Source organism: Nelusetta ayraudi, unplaced genomic scaffold, assembly GCF_046127955.1.
Source record: "Nelusetta ayraudi isolate G7.1 ecotype Tasmania unplaced genomic scaffold, CSIRO-AGI_Nayr_v1 ptg000094l, whole genome shotgun sequence".
In the NCBI taxonomy this organism is placed as follows: domain Eukaryota; kingdom Metazoa; phylum Chordata; class Actinopteri; order Tetraodontiformes; family Monacanthidae; genus Nelusetta; species Nelusetta ayraudi.
In genome coordinates, this window is record NW_027466144.1 from 807,501 (window position 1) to 831,340 (window position 23,840).

The 23,840-nt window shown below is 47.6% G+C and overlaps 2 protein-coding genes across 13 annotated transcripts in view; both read left to right on the top strand.

The window, feature by feature from the left end:
• The window catches only part of sh3kbp1 (SH3-domain kinase binding protein 1), an 18,560-nt gene extending 9,795 nt beyond the window's left edge, over positions 1-8,765 (top strand). For 2 of the 3 annotated variants that reach the window (XM_076047363.1, XM_076047362.1), the window contains exons 4-19: positions 139-245; positions 444-588; positions 677-756; positions 2,265-2,354; positions 3,675-3,741; positions 4,043-4,137; positions 4,248-4,343; positions 4,437-4,488; positions 4,569-4,640; positions 5,313-5,448; positions 5,562-5,632; positions 5,770-5,876; positions 5,963-6,085; positions 6,584-6,792; positions 6,886-6,949; positions 7,033-8,765. In XM_076047363.1, the coding sequence (XP_075903478.1) occupies positions 139-245; positions 444-588; positions 677-756; positions 2,265-2,354; positions 3,675-3,741; positions 4,043-4,137; positions 4,248-4,343; positions 4,437-4,488; positions 4,569-4,640; positions 5,313-5,448; positions 5,562-5,632; positions 5,770-5,876; positions 5,963-6,085; positions 6,584-6,792; positions 6,886-6,949; positions 7,033-7,071 (1,553 nt within the window). In that variant the 3' untranslated portion in view covers positions 7,072-8,765. The remainder of the gene's footprint in view (positions 1-138; positions 246-443; positions 589-676; positions 757-2,264; positions 2,355-3,674; positions 3,742-4,042; positions 4,138-4,247; positions 4,344-4,436; positions 4,489-4,568; positions 4,641-5,312; positions 5,449-5,561; positions 5,633-5,769; positions 5,877-5,962; positions 6,086-6,583; positions 6,793-6,885; positions 6,950-7,032) is intronic. The other variant, XM_076047364.1, reaches the window with a different exon arrangement.
• A 357-nt stretch (positions 8,766-9,122) lies between these two features.
• map3k15 (mitogen-activated protein kinase kinase kinase 15) lies at positions 9,123-22,361 on the top strand. 10 transcript variants are annotated; one of them, XM_076047545.1, is made up of 31 exons: positions 9,123-9,215; positions 9,646-10,475; positions 11,207-11,346; positions 11,578-11,601; positions 11,925-12,005; positions 12,509-12,702; positions 12,781-12,949; positions 13,050-13,156; positions 13,397-13,567; positions 13,693-13,805; positions 13,922-14,081; positions 14,194-14,344; positions 14,441-14,548; positions 14,748-14,797; positions 14,926-15,021; positions 15,387-15,474; positions 15,563-15,696; positions 15,792-15,919; positions 16,003-16,133; positions 16,824-16,929; positions 17,676-17,833; positions 17,915-18,098; positions 18,204-18,381; positions 19,010-19,184; positions 19,253-19,438; positions 19,530-19,635; positions 20,028-20,268; positions 20,476-20,588; positions 20,948-21,054; positions 21,157-21,233; positions 21,400-21,613. In XM_076047545.1, exons 2-31 carry the CDS (start codon positions 10,166-10,168, stop codon positions 21,485-21,487), a joined length of 4,074 nt encoding a protein of 1,357 aa, XP_075903660.1. In that variant the 5' UTR covers positions 9,123-9,215; positions 9,646-10,165; the 3' UTR covers positions 21,488-21,613. The 10 variants fall into 10 exon arrangements, 9 of the variants coding, with proteins under 9 accessions (XP_075903660.1, XP_075903662.1, XP_075903661.1 ...); XM_076047547.1 differs by having other exon boundaries at positions 20,981-21,054; XM_076047546.1 differs by having other exon boundaries at positions 11,928-12,005.
• Positions 22,362-23,840: the final 1,479 nt, after the last annotated feature.

Sequence of the window (23,840 nt, forward strand, 5' to 3'; positions counted from 1 at the left end):
GAACTCCATATTGTGATCCTTCCCAAGACCTCTGCTACAAACCTGCATGTTATAGATGATAGACAAGATTCGCTGCAGGAAAACAAAATCTTGAAAAAATGAACTCTGTTATTTCCTTCTTCTCCTTCTGCCCTCCAGGGGAGCAGATCCGCAAGCGGCGGTGCAAAGCCGAGTTCAGCTACGTCCCTCAGCACGAAGATGAGCTGGAGCTGAAAATAGGAGATGTGATCGAGATCATCGCAGAGGTGAAGCTGAGCCTGATGATCCTGCAGTGAATGAAGGAACCACAGTGTGTTTTCTTGCAGAGATGCTCGTGAAAGAAGCTCAGCGGGAATTTCAAACAATAACATTTTGATCGAAACCTTCTGCCAATATATCCGCCACATCACCGCTGTATCACTGTATGTCTGTGCTCGTACACATCATTTCCTTTTCTTTTCTAGGTGGAGGAGGGCTGGTGGGAGGGGCTTCTGAATGGGAAGACCGGGATGTTCCCCTCCAACTTTACCAAAGAGGTGCTCGCCGAGTCTGACTCGCCCTCCGTGGACACGCCCAACTCTCAGGAGGAGTCGCATGGCGCTCGCACCAGTGAGTGCTCACGCCAGCATCCATCCAGGACATGAGAATCACGTCAGACTTGGTTATAACACATGGTTTTTGTGGTGTGCGTTTGAAGGTAAAGGCAGTCCAGGCAGCGAGAGCGACGGAGGAGACAGTCGCTCAGACCTGGGCTCAGGGGAGATCCAGCCCAAGAAGGTAATGGTCCACTCCACGCTTCCCACATTTACTGCTTCCTGGGATTTTCCATCCTCCACAACTTTTTCTTTTATCCCCACACTTGTGCCGCATCTGCTCGCCATGTTGGGACTGCGCTTTTTCTGACTAACTTCCTCAGCATGTTGATGTGTAAAAAGCTGTGAGACCGAAGATGTTTGAGTTCCGAGAAGATGATAGGAACCAAGTTTCAGCGAGAACTTCTTTAGGTCCTTTGTCCGAGTTTGACTCTCAACAGTCCTCAATCAGTCGACACTCCATTTTAGAGCATTGCCGGTGATTTTTTTTCAGGATCGGCCCTACGCGCCTCTTCTACAGCATGGCTTTTATTATTAGAAAATATTTCCTTGACTTCTCTCTTCTCTTAAAATCAAAAGCAGAGATCTTTTGAGTTTTGGTAACCCGAGCCCGGCTGAAGTTTCAGCGCTCAGTTCTTCACCTCACTCGTGCACGGTGACTTCCACTGTTGCTCGAGCGACGGCCCCTCAGTTAGACGCCTTTGCTTTTGCAAATCGTCAGAGCGTCGGTGCCAATAAATGTGACGCCTACGTTTTTTTCACCAAAGCTCACCAGCTCAGCTCGCTGGTTCAAATCCTCCCCAGTAGCAGCGACACAAAACACACAAACACATCATCACGTCTCACGCTGGTCGCCCCATCCCAGGCCCCCGTGTGGCCACCTCTGGAGGCGGCGTGCTCGGATTGCTCGTGCACACGCACTGATCTGTGATGCAGTATTAAGGACAGAACGAATGCGCCTACGGCAGGAAGTGTGTAGGAGGCTGCAGTCCCTACAGTGTGCCGCACAGTCATGGAGCACCTCTTTCAGTCCACTGCACAGATTTCTTCTTCCTTTTTTTTTCAATGTGCGCGACATCTTAAAATATGCTGCAGTAGTTCCTGAGGGCGATGACATCGATTAGTCATTGATAGTTTCTGCCTCACTGGGTGTGGCAAGGCGGAAGGCTTCTCTACTTTCTGCTAAAGGCACGTCGGAAAACAACGTTGCCCCAGAGGAGGAGTCGCATCTTCCCCAAGACTGTTGGGAGTGAAGAAAAAAAATGCTTGTCAAAGAGAAAATAATTTAGCCGTTCCTTCTCCCTCTCTTCTCCTTTTTTTCTGATGAAACTGCCACAGTTGCAGCCTCCTCACTCATCCTCTCGACAGCTCTGGCTCTCTTCTTCTTCTTCTTCTTCTTCTTCTTCTTCTGTGGTAATTAATGACAGCTTGTAGCAGTAAATTCCTGCCTTCTTTAAAGCCAAACTCTGTCTCTCTCTCTCTGCGGCTCTCTGTGTCTACTCACAGGGTGCAGATTAGTTCCGTCCCACTCAGACCGGCTGACTGACTGTGTTTGTCATTTCATTCTGCTGCAACTGTCGGCCTTTTTTTTCTTTTTTCCTTTTGCTGATGCTGCGCAAGAGTGATTTTCGTCTTACATTGGCTTTTCAGCATTAACGCTGCCCCACTTGCACTTCTCCCACCTGCTTGCAGATCAGAGGCTTTGGCTTCGGGGACATCTTTAAAGACCAGCTCATAAAACTCAGACCGCGCTCCCTGGAAGTGGACTCGGAGGGGTACAAGGTGAGTGGCGGCCACGCCCACTCGGCAAAATGTTCCTACCTCACTGATGTCGTAATTATTATTGTTTTGTTGCTGCTCAGAGGAAGGAAGTTTCCCACCTTGGCTCCTCCTTTTTCCTCTGTTTTAGCAGCGCTGCAGCACAGGAAGTGGTTTTAATGCTCGCACACACACACACACACGCTAGCGCAAAGCACGCACACACGCACTGAAACCGACACACACTGTCTGCTGCTGCAGCAGCCGGAGCTGCTTATGTAAAAACTGCAACCAGAGGATCAGACGGTAGGGCTCAACTTTCTCTCCCGCTCCTGTCTCGCTCTCTGTTTCACTCTCAGGGTTTTTGCTTCTTTGTGTGTATTTATTATTAGGTTGATGGCTTCCTCTTCTGCTCAGCTTATCCAATGCTCAGTTTGTAAGGTTTAACTTTGATTTTTTTTGGGGGGGGCCTGCTGAAAGATTGACTGAATAGAACCTATGTTTCCTCACACAGAGAAACAGAAAAGCAGAAGTCTGTGGACCTGTGGACAGTCTTTTTTTAGACCAGCATGTGGATCCTCAATGAGAGTGAATTGTTAGTTACTCCATCAGAGAGCAAACTTTTCACAAAGTCGCATATAAATAACAACAGTCATTGCGTTAACTTGATATGTGAAAAATAGTCATTATATGTCCTTCCCACTTCATCAGTTTTCCATCATCTGAACAATTTTTGGAACTCCTTCTGACTCACATTGATGGGACATGTAATTTGTGGTCACTGTCCACGTTGAAGAAGCGCTGACTTTTAATTTGAAGACAATCGCACACCTTTTAAGGCCGCGGTGGGCCGGCCGGTATTGGGGCGGGCCGGCCTGGAGTGAGACACGTGCGCTCAAGAGGATGTTAGTCTGCCTGCCCTGCTGAGGGAGAGGCTTTCATGTTGCTTTATGGTGAGAGGACCAGAGTGTAACGAGGCTGTGGAAGAGGTGACAAACAGGAAGGAGTCATTAGTGGTGCTGGACTCATTTATTTTTGTGTCTTTTTAGTTGCAGAGTTTAAAAGGCTTGTGGATTATTTTTAAGATGGTCTGCGGTGTCCACCCGTGATGCAGTGAAACAAGAAGTTTTCTTTTTCTTTTTTCTTGCGCTGTGGTGAGTCAGTGTGTCTCGTGTTAGTTTGGCTGTGTTGAAATGGACAGTGTGATCATTGTCTGTTTGTCGTGAGAGAATGAATATCTTTTAGCTGAAGCGTTGTAAAATCGTCGATGAAAAGATGGGACCACGTTGCGTGCGCTGAAGTCAAAGTGCGTGACAGCAAGCGGCTCTCGTTCCTTCCATTCAGGCAAATGAGGGAAAAGCAGGCGTTTCCACGGAAACCATGAAGAGCGACCCTGACAGTAAAGCCAAAGGTGAGAACTTGCTTCCTCCTGTTGTTTTTTTGTAGGATCGACCGGCAGTTTGATTGATCTCAAACATTAAAAACCTTCTACAAATGTCAGTCTACTGCACCACATACATTAACCTCACCCATACTTCCAGTTACTTCCTGGGTTTATTCTTCACTTCTTCAGACACTTCCTGGTTTTGTCTGACTAGCAAGCAAATGCCGTGACCTATTAAAATATGGCTAAATGAATGAGCGAGACGGCACTTGTAAAGGGAAGTGCGCTGGTCGGATTGTTTGATGGCCTTTTTGAATTTGTGTGTCAGGACGGGAGCTGTGCAAAGTGCTCTTCGCGTACGAGGCGCAAAATGAAGACGAGCTGACGCTGAAAGAGGGCGAAATCATCAACATCATCACGAAGGTCAGCGGCGACGTGCGCCTCGTCTTCCAGTTTGTCCTCGGACCGATTCACCCGGTCGTCGTGTGTCGTCGCCCAGAATTCCAGTCACCGTTGCCGTGTTGTGTTTGCAGGAGTGTGCGGACGCCGGCTGGTGGATGGGTGAGATCGGCGGGCGGCAAGGCGTCTTCCCCGACAACTTTGTGAAGCTCTTTGAAGTGGAGAAGGAGGTGACTTCCTATCATTTGTTGACTTGTTTTAAAAGAAGAAAAGAAAGAAAATCGTTTCCCGCTGACAAAGAAAGCGTTGCTTTGTGTCTGCAGAGACCAAAGAAGCCGCCGCCTCCCAGCGCGCCTTCAGCCAAGCCCACCCCAGGTACTGTTCAGTCTTCACCGTCGCACCTTCACGTCCCAGACACAACAGAGCACACAAACACTGTGAACCCTCACCTGTAGATAGAAAACCTGAAGTGAAGAAGGTTCCTCCTGAGCGACCCGAACACCTGCCGCAGCGAGACCAGGACCGAGGTATCTTCACCAGCAGCTCCGGCCCGCTTTTATTTTTTTATAGCCTGCAGCTCTTGCGACTTCCCTTCTGCTAATCTGCTCAGCCAGATGCTTCATTAACATGCATAATTAATTAAGTATAAAGGACCAAGCTCTTATCTGTGCGCACTTAATTATTCATTTGTTTTGCAGCACTCGCTGAGTTCTTAAGATGGGGATGTTTTTAAGGGTTTAACAGGGATGTCACAAGTTAAAAGAGTTGTTCTCAGACTTGCATTCGTTTGTGCAGTGAATTGGTGGGAGCCAGTTTTGGGGGGGGGGGGGGGAGACAGTTTTAACAAACGTAAAGTAAATCAAATGTTCCTGTAGAATGGCTGTAGAATTTCGATGATGATTTTTGTGTGCGTTTAATTTAACTGTGAAACAATCCGCTACAAAATCTGCAACACTGGCAGAAGCTTTTGCTACGCGTCTCTGCTTGCTGATTTTTTTCTTTCCCTGCCTCTTTCAGTTTCTGCAGAATGTTTCCTCTGATATGTGCGTGCATGCGTGTGTGTGTGTGTGTGTGTGTGTGTGTGTGTGTGTGTGTGTGTGTGTGTGTATTCTACCAACATTTCTCTCACCAGTTGTATCATCAGAATGTTCGTATTCTGAGCATTTGAGTTTTTTCTTGATTTTTCTTCCCCTCTGAAGGTGACGATGTGAGGCCTGCAGACATCCCCAAGCCGTCCCTCCCGTCTGTCCTTCCCAAGAAACCCCCTCCCTCAAAGACAAGCTCCTCCCCTTTCTCCCTCCCCCCGCGGCGCCCCGACAGGCCTCCCTCCCTGGCGTCAGTACACCCACACCGACAAGCTTGTTTCTTTTTATGTGGGGGCGGGAAAGCTCACGTGTTGTATTGCTGAAGTCTGAGGCTTGACAGTGTTGTATGGTCTACCTGCCCAGGTGTGACAGCCCTAAGTCTGAGGCTGGTTCCTTCACATCAGATTCTGCCCTTGACAGGTCACACGACGGCGGTGAGTTTGAAATGAAGACGCGTGGCTTCGGTGGCTGGCGGCGAGCTCACTTCACTCCTCTCTGTCTCTGTCGAGTGAAACGCTGCCTGCTGGAGTTTGAGTTTCATTTTTTTTTAAACTGCGGCTGTCATCCGCAGACGTTGACCTGGATGCCGTCGTCTTGTCGACGGAGAAGCTGAGTCATCCGACGGTGTCGCGGCCGCGAGTCACCGACCGCCGGCCTCGCTCGCAGATCATCACACCAGTGAGTTTGAATCGGTCAGCAGCCTGTCACGGGTCAAGGGTCAAAGTTCTCATCGTGTGTGTCGTCTGTCGTTGTCTCCTCTGCAGTCCCAGCTGTCCAGCTTGGACCTGGACTTGTCTGCCGGCAAAGACAAAGGAAAGGAAGAGCCGCACTCTGTCCCCAGAGCTGAAGAGACCTCGCTGAGAAAAGGAGGAATACCGCATGGACCCGTAAGACACCTTGCACCGACTCCTGCCGTCCAGCAGAGGGCAGAGCATCTTTTTTCTTCCATGTTAATTATTATTGTAAGAAGGTGGATCTCCTGTTGGCTGGTGTGATACAACTGTGACCCGGCCTGTGATTGTGATTGTGCTCCACAGAAATAGTTTCATATTTGAGCATGATTAACCAAGATGCAAATTACTGATGCCACTGATAAGTGTCGTGACTGCTGTGAGCGATAGAACATGAAAGCAATACGCAGGTTTATTATATGTATAAAAAAAAAACAACCACTAATTTGGACTAATTTGATGGATAGATAGATAGATAGATAGATAGATAGATAGATAGATAGATAGATAGATAGGAAGGCAGGATGGAGTTCCTAAAGCGTTCAATCAGACAACCAAGCTGTCTCATTCTCTTGGAGGAGACACTCCGCTGTCTGTGGTGGGAAACCAATAGTAAAATCTCAACGCCCCTGACCTTTGACCCATTGTCCTCAGGCTCCCGACATCAGAGCGCCACTCAACAAGCCATCCGTCCTGGTCCCGCCCACTACCAGTCATCGCCCCACCTCGCCGTCTTCCTCTTCGGGGCTAAGCCCCTCCCCCGAGCTGCGCCACTCACCTCTGACCCCGGTGACGCTGGAGGAACTGAAGAACCAGCTACGAGACCTGAGGACCTCCGTGGAGCTGCTGAAGAGCCAGCACAGGTAGAGAGCACGGCCGGCACAGCCAGGTGTTGGTTTGTGGTTTTTGGTCCTGGTTCGACCGATGATGTCGGCTCGCTTGATTTATCCTGACAGGCAGGAGATGAAGCTGCTGAACAACGCACTGGAGGACGAGAAGAGGATCCGTATCAGTTTACAGGTGGGTTCGCGTGTGTTTTTCAGAAGATTTTGTTTCAGTAGTACAGAAAGAAAACAATTGAACGTGTTCTCTCGTGTGGCCAGATGGAAGTGGAGCACATAAAGAAGAGCCTGTCGAAATGATCACCTGCACATTCCCAGCGTCGGCCCCCCCGAGTCTCGCCAGCCAAAGGAAGAGTCTGCTGTGCCAAACGATCGTCAGCGTGAGATCAAGCGTCCCCTCCGACTCCGCCTTATCCTCTGTGTCCTTTTCTCTTTTCTTTTCAACTTTCTTTCATCGTTAAGTTTACTGCGATTTCTGTGCAAGCCTGACTTTGCCACCAGTACCAACTGAACAACAGGGTGCAGCAGCAACTGTGGCAAAACCTCTCTGGTACTTAATCTTTATTTTTTTTTTCTTCAAAAGTCTAAAAAAAAAGAAGAGAGAACTTTGTAGCCCGGTTGATTCAGACTGTGCCGTTGTGTGAACACTCTTGAGGCCTCGGTCTCTTCTCTGTGCGTGAGTGCGTTATTTTCTTCTGTCCGCCTGGAGAACGAAGTGTTGGACCTCCCAAACGGGAACGTTTTTTGTTTTTTTTTGCAAAGTGTGCCAGTAGGAGAGAGATTGAAATTAAAATTGACTGTGAGGGTGCATTATCAACATTAGGTTTACACCAATGACACGAGTCCAGTGTTTTGTGTACTTATGCTACACTGCAGGTGTCTGGTCCACAACAGCACTACCCCTCACGTTTTCAGGAGCTTCCCCCCCCCCCCTCGCTCTTTTTGAACGTTTTGAACTTGTTATCAGATATTCCTCTTGTTGGAAGAGAAGCACATTCAGATTCTTCATTTTTTTTCCTTCAGCTGTGTTTTTGACCAAATGGTAAAAACCACTAATGTGCGAAAGCAGCACTTCTATTTTTCTTGCTTTGCAGAAATCCTAAAGGTTTGGCAACGGCTCTCCAAGCAGCGCCGCTAACTTAATCAACCTTAAAGCACAATGAAAAATTATTATTAATGAGTTGCTATATCTCAGTTTATTTATATCACATCTGTATAAATACGGACTGGAGAATATGTGATAACAAGAGTCACTACTCGTGGCTGGAAAATGCTTGACAAAGCACAAGACCTGTACTATCTTTTTTTTCCCAATCTTTAGGTCTGGATTACGTCTCCTGTGAACCGACCCGCTTTAATTATCACATCCTGCAGTAGAGGGAAAACTGAGTACTGTAAAATTATTTAATTGACTTTAAAAATAAATGACTTCCTTATTTAGCAATTTATCATTAAAGAAAAAATAAATTCTTGTAATACTTTAGTGTATATGAAAATCTAATGCACCAAGAGTTGATGTCATGTATGTATATATTATGGCCTTTATTTTTTAAATCTTGTTTTGCTTTTTGCTCTCCAAAGCAACTGTGCCGGTCACACACCACATTCCACAGGAAAAAAAAAACAATGACAATAAAAGGAACCACTAGATGTTTTGGGGCTGTTCTCTTTCTTAGTCAACAAGGGTAAAGTTCAGAGAAAGGTTTGAGGAATGTTGTCGATGGAGGATAAAAAAGGTGTGCGTGTATGTGTGCATGTCTGTATGAAAGCATGGACGGCCTCCCTTCCTGAAACAGTATGTACACAAAATCTATGGCATCCTGTCACTGTGGCCTTCCTGCTCTTGACTGTAAAGTCTTTTCTTTCTTTCTTTTATTTTAAGAAAACTGTTACAACTGAGGCTACAAGTTCTTTTCTTGACTTGGTCCTTGTCTCCAGGATGATGATGAATATATACTTTTATATTTCTGAATAATAAAGATAATATTACGCTACTTTGTGTGATTCTTTTTTCTACTGTATGGCAGAGATAAAAATGTGAGGTACCACAGTATGAAAAGCAGCTTAATTCACTTCAAATGATCAGCAACATTACTGTCAGGATTATCCCACTCGTTGTTTCTGATTCGGTCCAGTTATCGTTTCACTGGTTACATTTTGCCATCCGTCGCCTGCCTGTTTTATTTTGTGTTGTGAATTGATTTCTTTTCTTTGAGTTCGGGCAAACTGCAGATTGTTAGAGCGCTTTGGGTTTGGCGCCCTCTACTGGTCCCTTGCAGTACAGACTTGTAGAATGCACCCCAAGTCCAGAGAGCGGTTTGTGAACATCTTTTTTTTTTTTTTTTTTTGTGAAGAACTTCTGCTAGTAGTAATATTATCCACCAGCCAATACTTTGATAATATTGACGAATACCTTAATGACAAACTTTCGATAACTCTATAAGGCAATGTATGTCTTTTTTATTTTATTTTATAGTTATCGACGTAGATTTGACTTGGTTGCTTTACGACAGAAAATAATGTAAAGATTCACTTCACGGCTTCCTCCTTTGCTAGCTTAATTGCTATGTGCACATCGCATAGCTTCGCCGCTCTTCAGCTCCAAGTTTATTGTCTTTTGTTTGTTTTCAGGAAATATGAGAGGGCGATAATGAAAATATAATTTAAATTTAAACATCGTTTACATCACAGTAAACTGTGACTGATGCCAACTGATGCAACACCTACTGCCCTACTAGGGCCGTTCCTCAGATGGTTTTGTTTTTAGCCTTGAGCTCCACTACTGAGGTTCAGCTCTCTGTCAGAAAATGGTGACCTGTTATTCCCTTGAACTGTACAACTGTGCTAGTCTTGATGTGTCTGCTGCGCCTACAGGTGTGTCACCATCCAATTAGCATCAGGTGCGTGTGAAGTTGTGCTCAGGAACACCCCGGGGTCGCCAGCGGCGCCTTGTCTGGCTGCGAACAGAACACGGAAGCGGGCTCCTCTGGGAATAACTGCGGTGCTGTGCAAAGGGCGTGTTCGGTGCAAAGTCGTGCTTGTGTAAAACTTGAGCCTCCATCAGCTTCCCGGATGCTTCTGTATCCACCACTAGCTAGACCTCCTCCACCACCTCCTCCTCCTCCCCCGCTGGAGGATCTGGCCGGGTCCAGTTTGGCTGCAGCGGGCGACGTCCTGGTGCGCGTTGATGAGCAGATGATGCGGGTTAATGAGGCGGCGAGGGCCGGGGAACAAATCCCTGGGCGACAGGTAGCCGACGGATGGGGCAACGGCGAGGGGGGTGGGGGCAGCCAGGATAAAGGAAGTAACGGGAAGGAGTGGTGCAAAGTGACCGGGGGCAGGCAGCCGGGCGGGCAGGCAGGCAGGCAGGGCGTGAAGCACCGACACTCCCGCTATGGACGCGGGCCAGATCACGCAGGTCGCCGACATGGGAGGCGAGCACTCGGCCGGAGGGTGCCTGGTGGAGCGGGAGCGGGACCGGGGCGACGTGTCCAGCCCCAGCCCGACCGCCAAGCAGCGGTCGCTGCGGGCCGTGTACGTCCTGAACGACGGACTGAAGGCGGTGATGGCCAGCAGCCCGGAGTCCGGGGCGCTGCAGTGTCTCCAGCGGGCCTGCGACGCCGAGAGCGCGCTGCTCACCACCGTCACCTTCGGCCGCCTGGACTTTGGCGAGACGTCGGTGCTGGACAGCTTCTACGATGCAGGTCGGTGGCCGCCTGTTTGTACGCTAATTTTTTTCTTCTTTTTTTTTTTTTCTTTTTTCTTTTTTGCTTTTGCATGCGTGCGAAAGTTGCACGGTTGTTGTGCAACGGGACGGATGTGTGCACATTCATGCAATCAGTATTCTCCAGGAACTTTTGAATCCAGTTCTTCTAAGTGCTCTGGCTTGACCGCTGCCATTCACTTTGTACTTTGCAGTGCCCATCTGACTTATTGTTAGATTTTTACGTCGGGTCTATGTCATTCCTTATGATTAGAGTTTGTTGTGGACAAGTCCCTACAAATCCAAAGATGTGTGCATGGTTTTTAATGCGTAATTTCAGTCGTTTATTTCCAACATTATGGTCGTGCATAAAACCGATGTGACAGCAATGTGGTCGTTCATAGAGAAGAGAGCCTTGTCATAAACATGAGTCAGACAACGACTTGGTTGTACTGAACAGCTGCTCTACTTTTATGTGTGAAGAATCAGAAGTTTATGAAGTGAAACTGCACTCTGTTGGGAATGTGGTCGTTTGTTGCTTCCCTTCCCTTTGCACTGCCTTATCGTTTGTGAGTCACTGGCATTCTGTCTTTTTGCCTGCAAATCTAAAACATTTTTATTTATTTATTTTTTTTTAACAGAATGCAAACCGCTGCAGAATCATAAATGCAAAGTAGTTCCGCCTATTAAAACCTTTGCTCTGAATTACCATGCTCTTGTCTTCCCTTGCAGACATTGCAGTTGTTGACATGAGTGACGTGGGCCGACAGCCCTCCCTGTTTTACCACCTGGGCGTGCGGGAGAGCTTCGACATGGCCAACAACGTCATCCTGTACCACGACACCGACCCCGACACGGCCCAGTCACTGAAGGTATCACGCGGATGCCACAGAATAAGCCATCTGCCAAGTTATTAATAGAGTTGCGTTAGTGTTGCCCGCATGCTGCTGTTTGTGTGTTTGTGTGGAGTACAGTTTGTCCCGCGGCGCCTTTGCCATTGGAAACAGCTGAAGTAGTTGTGGGGCAGCGCAACACAAGAATGCGCCAATGAAAAGTGTGTGGGCTTGAAGTCTCTTTTTTTTTCTGTTGTGTCTCCCTCACAGGACATGGTTGCTCAAAAAAACACAGTAAGTGTGTGTGTCTGTGTGTGTGTGTGTGTGTGTATGTGTCAGTGTGTAGGTGGTTGTAAGAGTGATTTACACGCGCCCAGTGTCTTGGGCTATTTTTGGAAAAACATTCTTGACAAGTGTTGTTTGTCCTTTTGCTCACAAATGCAATCCTACTTCTGCTGCCTCCACTCTTTAAACATACATTAGTGCAAAAAAAAAAAAAAAATGCATACACACACATACACACACAAAGGGTTTCTGTCACATCCTGCTGCACAAGCAGATTTGCACTTTGCCTACAGCTTGTTAATGTTTGAACTTGAATGTGTGTGTGTCTGGAGAAGGCGGCTCGGTCTCCCACACTGGGCTTTCCATGGGTTCAGTTACCACCAGAGTACAGAGGATCTGGGCTGCGCAACAAAGTAGGTATCAGGCTGCGCCGGGGCATGCAGGAAGACTTGATCACATGCTCGTCTTGATCGCAGTAATCACAGATGACAGGTTGGAGATGCAATGCAGACCACTAATTCCAGGTTTGCTGATGGCAAAAAAAAATAATCCAAAATTTGCAGCTTTTTGTGGTTTCTCAATGTGAAAATACAACTTTTTTTGCTGTGCTGTGCAGTTGAGAAATGGAACTAAAGTGGAGGTAAAGTAGACGTGACCTTGCAGGCTGCGCTAATGTTGAACGTCTTTCTTTGGGGTATGAAAATAATCACAACTAAACTGAAATGATGTGTGTCATGCACGCGGTTGCCATTTTCTTGTAAAGTAATTAGGCTCCTCCTGAAATCCCTCCATCTCTTCCAGCCTTTTTTTGTCTTTCCCCACTTTGCACCTTTATCCCTCTAGCACGTTTCCATCTGTTTGTTCAACATTTGAGTGTTTTGCATTTTGAAAACACAATTTTCTTTTCCTTTTCCAGGCTTCCAGTGGTAGCTACTACTTCATCCCCTACATCGTGACTCCTAACCATGAGTATATGTGCTGCGAGAGCGACGCCCAGCGCAGAGCCAGTGAGTACATGCAGCCCAACTGGGACAATCTGCTGGGGCCGCTGTGTGTCCCACTTACGGACCGCTTCACCAGCCTGCTCAAGGACATCCATGTTACATCCTGGTGAGTGTATGGACGAGAGAATTAGTATTTGATAAAATGTATTACTCTGTAATTTGTCGATTATTTGTTTTTTTGCAGTGCGTCCTTCAAGGACACTCTACTAAATGACATCAGGAAGGCCAGAGAGAAGTACCAGGGGGAGGAGTTGGCCAAAGAGTTGTCCAGGATTAAACTGCGAATCGACAACACGGAGGTCCTGACCCAGGACATCGTCATGAACCTGCTGTTTTCATACAGAGACATACAGGTGCTGAGAGACGACAGCAGCGATGCATACAGTGAAGGTTTGGGTCTATTATGAGGCCAAGTCTGCATCCATGAAGACTGTGCTTGTGTTTGACAAACAGGACTATGATGCCATGGTGAAGCTGGTGCAGACTCTGGAGATGTTGCCCACTTGTGATCTGGCCACGCAGCCGATGATCCAGTTCCACTTTGCCTTCGCCCTCAACAGGTGCAGACGTTGGACAAATGCATTACGAGTGTAACATAACAAAGAAAGAGGTCACAGTTTCGCTTCAGCCGCAGCTTGAATAAAATGAAATGTATAGCACCTTATAATGTATGTTAATCCATTTCTGATTAATTAAACCCTGAGCAGTGGCAGTGAAAGCTTCCTGACCAGAAATATTGTATAATGTATAAAGGTAGGTAATGAAGTAATATTTAGAATTGTGTGTGTGTTTGTGCACAGGAGGAACAGTCCTGGAGACAGGGAACAGGCCCTCAGAGTGATGCTGCAGGTTCTGCAGTCATGTGAACATCCTGCACCAGACATGTTCTGCCTCTGTGGACGAATATATAAGGACATCTTCCTCGACTCGGACTGCAAAGACACCAAAAACAGGGACAACGCCATACAGTGGTGAGTCTGCACTCCATCTCTTCATCGTACCTCGTGGTTTTCCTTCTTCAAGCTGCTCAAGGCGGAGAATCCAAACGCTATCAAAGCCATGTAAGCCCTGCCTCTTCATCCCATCCCATCCCCAGGTACAGGAAGGGTTTTGAGCTGCAGCCAACACTCTACTCTGGCATCAACCTGGCCGTCCTCCTCATAGTCGCTGGTCAGCAGTTTGAGAGCTCCATTGAACTCAGGAAAATAGGTAACACGATCCCGACACCTCTCACCCACCGTGGTGATGATTTGAAAGTAACTGTGTGTTGACAGCGATGATGTGTATTTTTAAACAGTTTACATTCCTTTAATCTCATGTTTCAGGCGTAAGGCTGAACAGTCTCCTGGGACGAAAAGGATCCCTGGAGAAAATGAATAATTACTGGGACGTGGGCCAGTTCTTCACCGTTAGCATGCTCGCTAACGACATCCCGAAAGCCACCCAAGCAGCAGAGAAGCTCTTCAAACTCAAGCCGCCGCTCTGGTACACCAAAACCATTAATTTTCTGCACAGTCTTTGGTAGAAGAAATGCATTTGTTTGCACAGAAATGCAGAAAGAAATGTCTCTCTGCTTTTGAACGGTCCTCTCCCTCAGGTACTTGCGATCCGTTGTGCAGAATCTGCACCTGATCCAGAGGTTTAAGAAGCAGACGGTGGAACATTCTCCCCTTCGGGAGAAACTCAACTTCTGGATGGACATTATCGTGGAGGCCACCCAGGGAACCACCAACCGCCTGCGCTTCCCGGTGCGCTCGCTCGTCCACGTGCACTCCAACAAGTGTGAGCGCTTGGTGGGAGTGAGCGTCTTGATCACTTGGCCACTTTCTCTCCCTGTGTTGCAGGTGTTGATTCTGGAGCCAACTAAAGTTTACCAGCCCTCCTACGTCTCCATTAACAATGAGGCCGAGGAGAAAAATGTCTCCATCTGGCACGTTTCCCCAGCTGAGACTGTAAGAACCGCCCTTAATTAGATTTCACACCTTGTTATAGTCTGATAAAACTGGTCAATGTTGTTCACACTACTATTCCTTTTTTTTTTTTTTTTTGAATGAAATAACATAGAATCTTGAATGATCATATTTCTTAATGGATTCGTTGCTTGGAGGCAGAGGCTTTTTCACAGTTTGATTGAGTGTTTACACTAAACAGAAAGGAATACACGAGTGGAACTTCACTGCCACGTCCATCAAAGGAATCAGGTATGAAGTGAATGTGAATTGTCATTGATCTCCGCATATAATGATGAAAACATGTTTTTTTCATTTCAAATCTATCTAGACAATAAACGCCACTTCTAATCACTCATCTTCTCCTCTTGTGACTGAAGCATCAGCAAGTTTGACGAGCGCTGCTGTTTCCTGTACGTCCACGACAACTCGGACGACTTCCAGATCTACTTCTCCACCGAGGAGCAGTGCGGTCGGTGAGGAAACACCTCTAGAAGTGTCTTTGTAGGTGTGTGTTTGTGTTTGAAGAGCATGTGTGAGCAATAGACCTTTTTTTTTCTTCACCCCTACCTCCGAGCAGCCACCTGGGCAAGAAGCCATCGGGTGATGGTGGGTATTTCTGATCACACTGAAACCGAAGTCCACCTGATACAGACGTCAGCAAACATCTTGCTGCCTGTTTTCAGGTGGACTGAACAAAACAGAACCAGAGTAAAACTGATTCATGGCACCTGCCTCTGCAAGTCTTCTATTTTTTATTTTTTTAATTGAAAAAAAGGTCTATTGTGTCTTAAGATGTATCACGGTAGCCCTGAAATAATGCTGGAAATGTTTCTGTCAGGTTTTGCTCCAAGGTAAAGGAAATGATCTCTGATGGCACAGGGAACTCTGTGGAGCTGGAGGGCGAAGGAGACGGAGACACGCTGGAGGTCAGTCGGCACCTTTCTGGGAACATCATCCCACCCCACTTATTACTTCATTCCTCCTTTTGGAATCTGTTTTTTGTTTGTGCCTCAGTATGAGTACGACACCAACGAGACGGGCGACCGGGTGGTGTTGGGCCGGGGCACCTACGGTGTGGTGTACGCTGGGAGGGACCTCAGCAACCAGGTCAGGATCGCCATCAAAGAAATCCCCGAGAGAGACAGCAGGTGGGTGGAGGAGGTCTGGAAGCAGGAGAGCAGGATGCTGTCCGACTCTGTCGACAGTGTTTCACTTGTGCCGCTCTTCTCTTTCTTCTTCTCAGGTACTCGCAGCCGCTGCACGAGGAGATCGCCCTCCACAAGTACCTCAAGCACAGGAACATCGTCCAGTACCTGGGCTCCGTTTCTGAGGACGGTTACATCAAAATCTTCATGGAGCAAGTGCCTGGGGGTGTGTGTTGTGAGAAAAAAAGTGGATGGACAGAATTCAGAGTCACAGAGTTTGGTTTTCATTGTGGCTCCGCCTCTCCCCAGGAAGCCTTTCGGCGCTGCTGCGGTCCAAATGGGGCCCGCTGAAGGAGGCCACCATCATCTTTTACACCAGACAGATCCTGGAGGGGCTGCGCTACCTGCACGAGAACCAGATTGTGCACCGGGACATCAAGGTGAGGAAGCAGGCCAAATCTGGCTGGACCAGTCAGAGTTGTTTCTGTCAAACAGAAGAATGATGACGTCTGTAGCGCTGATCAGCGACGGTTAAGAAAAAACAATGTTGCGACAACAGCGGAACTTTGATACAACTTAATTATGAGTCAAACAGTTCACAAGAACGGTGAACAAATGAATAAGAACCTGAGGGTCACCCGCTGTCACTACTGCAAAAACATTCATAATAACCATACAGAAATGAAATCAGTAAATTGAAAAGAAAAAAGAAAAGTAGTACCAGTAAGTATCATAAAAATCTGCTCTCACGAGGGTTAAAAATAAAATCCATTTGTTCCAGATTTGGTCAAATTTGTCCTGTTGGATTCTCAGTTGGAAGGTGAATCTTTCCATCCTAAATACCTCTAGAATGGTTCCAAACCAGTCATCTAGAGTAGGTGGGGTCTGAGCTCGCCATCACGTGGTCATGGTCTCTTTACTTGCCACCAGAAGCAATTGCATTAACTTCATCTCCCGCCGACAACTCCTGAGGTATTTGAGCTTTAAAAAGTGAACTTAATGAAGACTGACCGCAAACATTTTTAAATTGTGAGGAAAAACAAAATTTAATTTTGTTTTTTTTTCAACCTCTGCCAACTCAAATGCACTCAACAACATGTCAAACAGCCCTTCTCGTCTCTGTCCACCAGGGGGACAACGTGCTGGTCAACACCTACAGCGGCGTCCTGAAGATCTCTGATTTTGGGACGTCCAAACGCTTGGCAGGCGTCAACCCCTGCACGGAGACTTTCACAGGTGAAACCTTCCCTTCCGCACGCACACGCTGAAAATGCTGCCTGGCGCGCTCGTCATTCTGACCGTCCTCAGAAATGTCAAGGGGAGGCCGCTGTCGGCAGAGCAGGGACACTCTGGCTGGCAGACAAGTGCATCTTGAATTTCACTTTTATCAGCCATCTGGCCTCGTCCTCCGCTGGCAGCAGGTCAGCTATGCCACCAGATTAGCTAATCAAGCAGACTGTTTGTCTTTCATTAGCAGGTGTGTGTGCATGTTGCCCCTCCCCCCCCCCATCTCTATTTTATGGCTCTCTCTGTCACGCGCCTTGCAGGAGCTGTTAGGGCAACGGACGAATGCCGAGAGCAGAGCAGACACGCTGCTGCTCACTTCCTGGTCCTCGGGAGTTCATCCAGCATTCTGAGTGCGACTGAGCTCTGCTGAGACATGTGTTGACTCCCGCGGGCGGGTTTGAGTCCCAGCTTTAAAAAGGTTTTATTTGTCACGTGACACGATGCCGGGTTCTGATGTGGCAGAACCTGACGTGATCGTGCGTGTGAGGAATAAAGGAAGTGTAGAAAAAAGAAGAAGAATATAATAAGTGGCAAGTGACGACTGAAATATACGTTTTACAAAAATACAATGTTGGTTCATTATCGGCTCTAATTTGGTCCGCTGGTGACAGAGTGGGCGGCTGCGCCGCCTCCACACTTTCCCATTAAAATATTTGAAACTCCACTGATGGTGCGGTCCGCCTCACCTCTGGCAGGGACTCTGCAGTACATGGCTCCAGAAATCATCGACAAGGGCCCCCGGGGGTACGGAGCCCCGGCCGACATCTGGTCCCTGGGATGCACCATCATAGAAATGGCCACTGGCAAACCGCCGTTCCACGAACTGGGAGAACCGCAGGCGGCCATGTTCAAGGTAGGAACCCAGCGAGTCCCAGTCTCGCTGGCTCTCAGGTGCGCTCTGTATTTCTGGTTCACACCTTGTTTCCGTTGGCAGGTCGGCATGTTCAAGATTCACCCCGAGGTGCCCGAGTCGCTGTCAGTGGACGCCAAGTTGTTCATCCTGCGCTGCTTCGAACCGGACCCCCACAGACGGGCCATCGCCTCGGACCTCCTTAGGGACACGTTTGTCAGGCACAACACCAAGGGCAAGAAGAGCAAGATCGCCTTCAAATCGCCAGGTAGCGCCGACAGTCGTGGACGGTAACGGCGTGTGTGTTTCTCTATCCAAATCTTTGACTTATTCGCTTCCTCTTTTTTTTTTTTTTTGTTCTTTTAATTTGCAGACAACACGCAGAGCGTTTCCCTGCCGGTGCAGCTGCAGTGCGAAGCCATCGGCAGCACCAGCAGCGAACAAGGCTCCGTCAGCCCGGACTGCGACTCCAAGCACGACGTCTTTTTCCAGAAGAAGAAGAGTTCGGGCTCGGAGAATCTGCTGAAGCCGCCCAACTCCAACTACCTGAGGTCTGCACGGAGCTGCGCGACAGAGCAAGAGTGCATTCCTTTTTCACTTGCTTTTTGCACTCCACACATACACAATCAGAGTTTAAAAGCCACCATTAGAATTAATAGGGAAAAAAGCGGCTACACGGTTTTAGGGTTTGACACTGCAGCATCGCAATTTCCCTCCTTAGTTGCTGTGAGATTCTCCCAAATTTGCTGCAGACAATCCCACTAAAATCACGCAAAGAGGATTGTGTGCAGTTTTGTCTGGCAGGTGGTGTCATTGTGCTCACGCTGCTCTGCCTTTTACTGCACTTGTATAATGAGCTGGGCTAATTTTATGAGTTTACGGCTGCTTGGCTGAACACACGCACACACACACTCGCACTCGCGCACACACACACACACACACACCAGTTGGCATCCACACCCATCTGCATTTCGCTGTGTGTGTGTGCGCGTGCATACGTATATACATCCACTCGGCTGCAGTGCTGAGTCACGGTGCCGCTGCACTCTGCTGTGCACACACAGTAGCCAGGAGAGGATTGCATCTGTAAATAAACTGTAAATCAGCGGCTGCAGCCAGGCCTCTGCTGAGTGTGTGTGTGTGTGTGTGCGTGTGTGTGCGTGTGTGTGTGTGTCGCAGTGTTCCCGACGAGAGCTCGGCTTCGGACGACCGCAGCACCCCGGCCTCCCCCGAGGACAGGGACAGCGGCCTGTTCATGCTGAAGAAAGACAGCGAGCGGCGGTCCATCCTGTTCAAGGTGCTGAACGAGGACCAGGCCAAGGTCATCTCCAACCTGAAGGAGAACTACATCCAGGTGCGTGCCCAGCGTCAAGCGTGCGCCGCCGCCACGGCTCCCTCAAGCTGAGTGCGGCGTGTTTGCAGGGCAGCGAGGAGCTGCAGCTCTCCGTGGAGCACATCAAGCAGATCATCTGCATCCTCCGCGACTTCATCCACTCGCCAGAGAGGCGCGTGATGGCCGCCACCATCTCCAAGCTCAAGCTGGACCTGGACTTTGACTCCACCTACATCAACCAGATCCAGCTGGTGCTGTTCGGCTTCCAGGACTCGGTCAGCCCGCACAGATGCGCTGTTTCCACCCGCTTTCATCTGGTTGTTCTACCATCAACCTTTTTTTTTTTTTGACGTTGTTTTTTTCCAGGTGAACAAAGTGTTGAGGAACCATCATATTAAACCCCACTGGATGTTTGCAATGGATAACATCATCCGACGAGCTGTCCAGGCCGCCATCACCATCCTAATCCCAGGTAGTGTCGCAACTTGGCTTTGAAAAAAGAAAAAACCCAGACAAATGCTGCCCTCTAGTGGTCAATAATCTTAACGCAACACTGTAGATTTTTCTGATTTAAAATTAGCGTTTAAAGTCTTATTTTATGATTCGTTGACATTTGACAGGTAGAATGGCATTCTTCTCATGAACGCAGCACATCAGACTGACCAGTTAGAGAATTATAGAACTATGGTCGCCTGCCCAGCATCCTCTTGCAAGAGCATACCTGGCTAGTCTGTGCAGGCACTAGTTCCATAGTCAGTCATCAGGCCAGACAGGTGCACTCAGTGCAAGGAAAAGAGGATTTTGAGGTGGAAAAACCACACGGTGTCGCTTTAACGTCCCGGCTTGACCCCGTGACCTGCGCAGAGCTGCAGAGCCACTTCGGCCCGGCCTCGGAGTGCGAGGGAGCCGAGAAGGAGGACGAGGTGGACGAGGAGGACGGCGAGTTCGTCCCCGTCCTGGTGGCGCACGCCGATGACTCGGGCACAGCGGCCGACCCCTCGCACTCCACTGTCACCACGCAGCACCTGGCCCAGTCCCAGGAGCACCAGCGCTCGCACCATCAGCTGGGCGCGCAGCTCGGACGCCTCAAGCAGGAAACCAACAGGTGCTCTCACACACACACACACACACACACACACACACACACACACACACACACCATGAAGACAGGATTTCACCTTACAGTTGTTTTTAAATGGGCTGCTGAACTCGCAGGAGATCCCTTTGAATCAGCAGCAAACCACATCTGAGACGTTTCTCTCAGTCTGCGCTCACTTGAGGTCATTTGTTGTGGTTGTGTTGCCCCCTACAGGCTGCTGGAGGAGCTGCTGCAGAAAGAGAAGGAATACCAGCAAGTGCTGAAGATGACGCTGCAGCAGCGAACACATGACATGGAGCTGGTCAAAGTCAAACACAGGCCAGCAGGTGAACACACACACACACACACACACACACACATGATCGATAGATAGATAGATATAGAGATTCATTGATAGAGAGATAGATTATTGATCTCCAGGACACCAGGACCCATTTACAGCAGCTTGAAAAGGGAAGTAATGTAATAAAAGGTGTGGAGGGATAAAAGTACACTGTAAAATTAATAAAAGAAATGAAAATAACAATCAGTTAATCAGGGATCGAAAGTTAAAGCTTAATTCACTTTCCCACCCCGACTGTCCGTCTGGAAAAAAATCCATAATATATTAAAAAAGATATGTAAATGCTCAGCAAAATCTATTTTTATTTGTGATGCAGAATATTTCTGATTGCTTCCCACACAGACTTCTCACCTCCCTCTATCTTCCACATCCCAGCGGACCAGGAGCCCGACAAGCAGCTCACTGATTGGCTGAAGGAGCAGGGGGCGGACGCCGACGCTGTCGACAAGGTTAATTTATTGTTTACACTTTTAGCGTGCTTCTGATGCTGCTGCTCCTCCGGCTACACTGATGTGTGTGTGTGTGTGTGTGTGTGTGTGTGTGTGTTGCAGTTTGTGCTGGAAGAATACACACTGCCTGATGTTCTCAATGACGTGACGAAAGACGACCTCCGCTGTCTACGTCTAAGGTATCGCTCCTCTCGAGTCTGGCAGAAAGAAGCTTCCTGCTGTTTATCCCCGCAGGCTGCTGTCGCTGTTGTTCTTTCGTCACTCCGAAGACACCAAACACCAGAAAGCAAAGCAGACGTCAGCGGACCCTGTTTGACTCGTCCGTCTCGCTGTTGCTTTCCTCAGGGGCGGAGTCCTCTGCCGCGTATGGCGAGCCATCCAGCGGCACAGGGAGAGGCTGAGGAGCCCCGACAGATTAGAGGAGGACGTATGACAGGACGGTACAGCTGGAGGGTTGCCAGATCAGGTTGCCTCCCCCTACCCCAAAACGTGATATTAAAAACCTCTGTAATTAATACCTGTTTGCAAACAGTAAGAATTGACCGTCGTGGAACATTAATGAAGCACGTGTGGCCTTTGTGACATCACAATGGGATTTCCAGCAAAGCAAGCAGGAGAAGGAATCTCGCTGCTCCGTTGTGAGGCTTTTATTGAGCGGACACACAATCATTGTTACACTGAAACCTCTGTGGAGTGAGTTTTGCATCATATTGGAAGCGTGACTCGACTGGCCACTTGTCTGTGGTGACGCATGAGTGTTGTTCAACACAGGAGTGATGGTGAGGAAGTCAGGTTCCCCTGCTTTTTGTTGTGTTCCATTTTCTCTCAGGGGAACCCACCAAACACCTGATTTTGTCATCAGACAAATGTGACGTGACATGAGATAGAACCAAATCAAAAAACAAACTAAATTGACCTTTTCATTTTACTCTTGAAACGTATGAAGAAGGCAAGTCTCACGCTCCTCCGCAGTGCCTTGAAATGTTGTTTGTAAAGCAAAAATACCAAAGGAGAAAAAAAAATTCAAACAGAATAGCAAGAATGTTTTTTTTTTTAAGTGCTGTCACGTTGATCCTTCAAGAAATGATCACTCATGGTGCGATATTTTCAATTAAAGTTTCAAAACTGACCCACCGTCGCTTAGAATCACCAGCATATTGTTCATTCTGAGAAAAAAGAAGACTTTTTTTAAATTAGTTTCCAAGCCTTTTGTACTCTCTCCTCTTCCAGGCTTTTATCCCTGTGTTTTTCTTCCTGCCTGTTTTACCGCCGCTTCAAATTTGCAATAAACCGCAACAGAAAAGGGATTTCCTTCTTTCTCTCTCTCTCTCTCTTTTTTTTTTCAAACCCGTTGATCAACTCTGCCCACTCAAGTATCGCACTCATTACAATTACGAGCCTGTGCATCATATCCATATCAAATACAAACCCTCCTGCGGCCGCTCCCTCCTTGCAGCGCGGTGTTGGTTTACTGCCCGCGGCCTTCTTTCTGTGTGATTAACTGCTGAGACAGCAAGCGTGGGCTGGCTTGCACAACCTTTATGGCTGTTCGGTGACCCAGGTATTCACTTTTCATCAAAGCCATAAAACATCAACCCTGACTCCCGAGACCAGTCGGTGAGTTAATGAGCCAACCTGAGTGAAATTAGTAGGAAGTCCTCTTCTGCTGTTGCATCATCCACTACTGCGTCACTGCTGAGTATTGCAGTACTGGTACAATTATTCTCTGGGCAGTCCCGTCGACATCGCATGACTGTGGCTCGTGACAACTCAGGCCTTGGGAAACTTCCTTGTGCATAAGGTTACACAGCCTTTTAAACTGTGAGAAAAATAAATGACTAAGAGACCAGCAAGTATGAATTGTGCCGTTGCGTCCCAGTTTTCCAGGAAGGTGAAGGTGGGTGTGATTTTCACATCGTACCATCACCATGTGACGATTAACCTGCCAAGAGTTCAAACAAGGAAGTTCACGCTTAGTGCACTGTTGCATTATCTCAAACGCATGAGGTAATTCCATCCCTCGTAAAGCTGTTTCTATTTATAGAAGGTCTATTTTTAGCTTCTTTTTGGAATGCGGAAGTTGTTTAAGGCGTCATGCCAGGGGTTGCCTCACCACAAGGGGTTTTAAAACTTGATAAAGATAGTGACAAACTGATCTGACTGAACTTATCACATTTTATTTAAAAAAAAAAACAAAACAAAACACAAATTGACATCCTTCTACCAGAGGTCATTGTCTTTTCCACTTTTGGAAAGACGGGCATCAATCAAAAAGTTAAATGTAATTATTTTCATTTTTAAAAGCCTGAATAAAAAGTCTAAAAAATACACTTTATTCTGACATCCAGCAAAGTATTCAGTTGTTAAACTTCATGACTTTGTGCCACAGTACACGATCACCCACATGTCCCACTGCCAGTGCACGTGTCGCTGATCGAAACTACCAAAACAATTGGATTCCTATCTCCCGTCTGATTAAAAGCACTCCCATTTTCAGTGCGCAAATGAGACATTCTTTGGCCCTCTGCTTATCATCAAATTCCACTTTTATGACGTTTCCGCGTTCGATGTCGTCAGCATTGAGGAATGACTCACCACGCTTAAATGTCAAATCTGCAGCCAGGAAAGCTTTCTTTTTTCCATCATGCAACATAATCACAAAACTGAGGAGCAAAGGTGTCGTAATGTCAGAAGTTGAAAATAAATAATGCTAATAATAGTCTGATTATGTGTCTATCATAATTCTTTGAGAACCAACTACATGTCTGAACCAGGAGGGCAGAGTG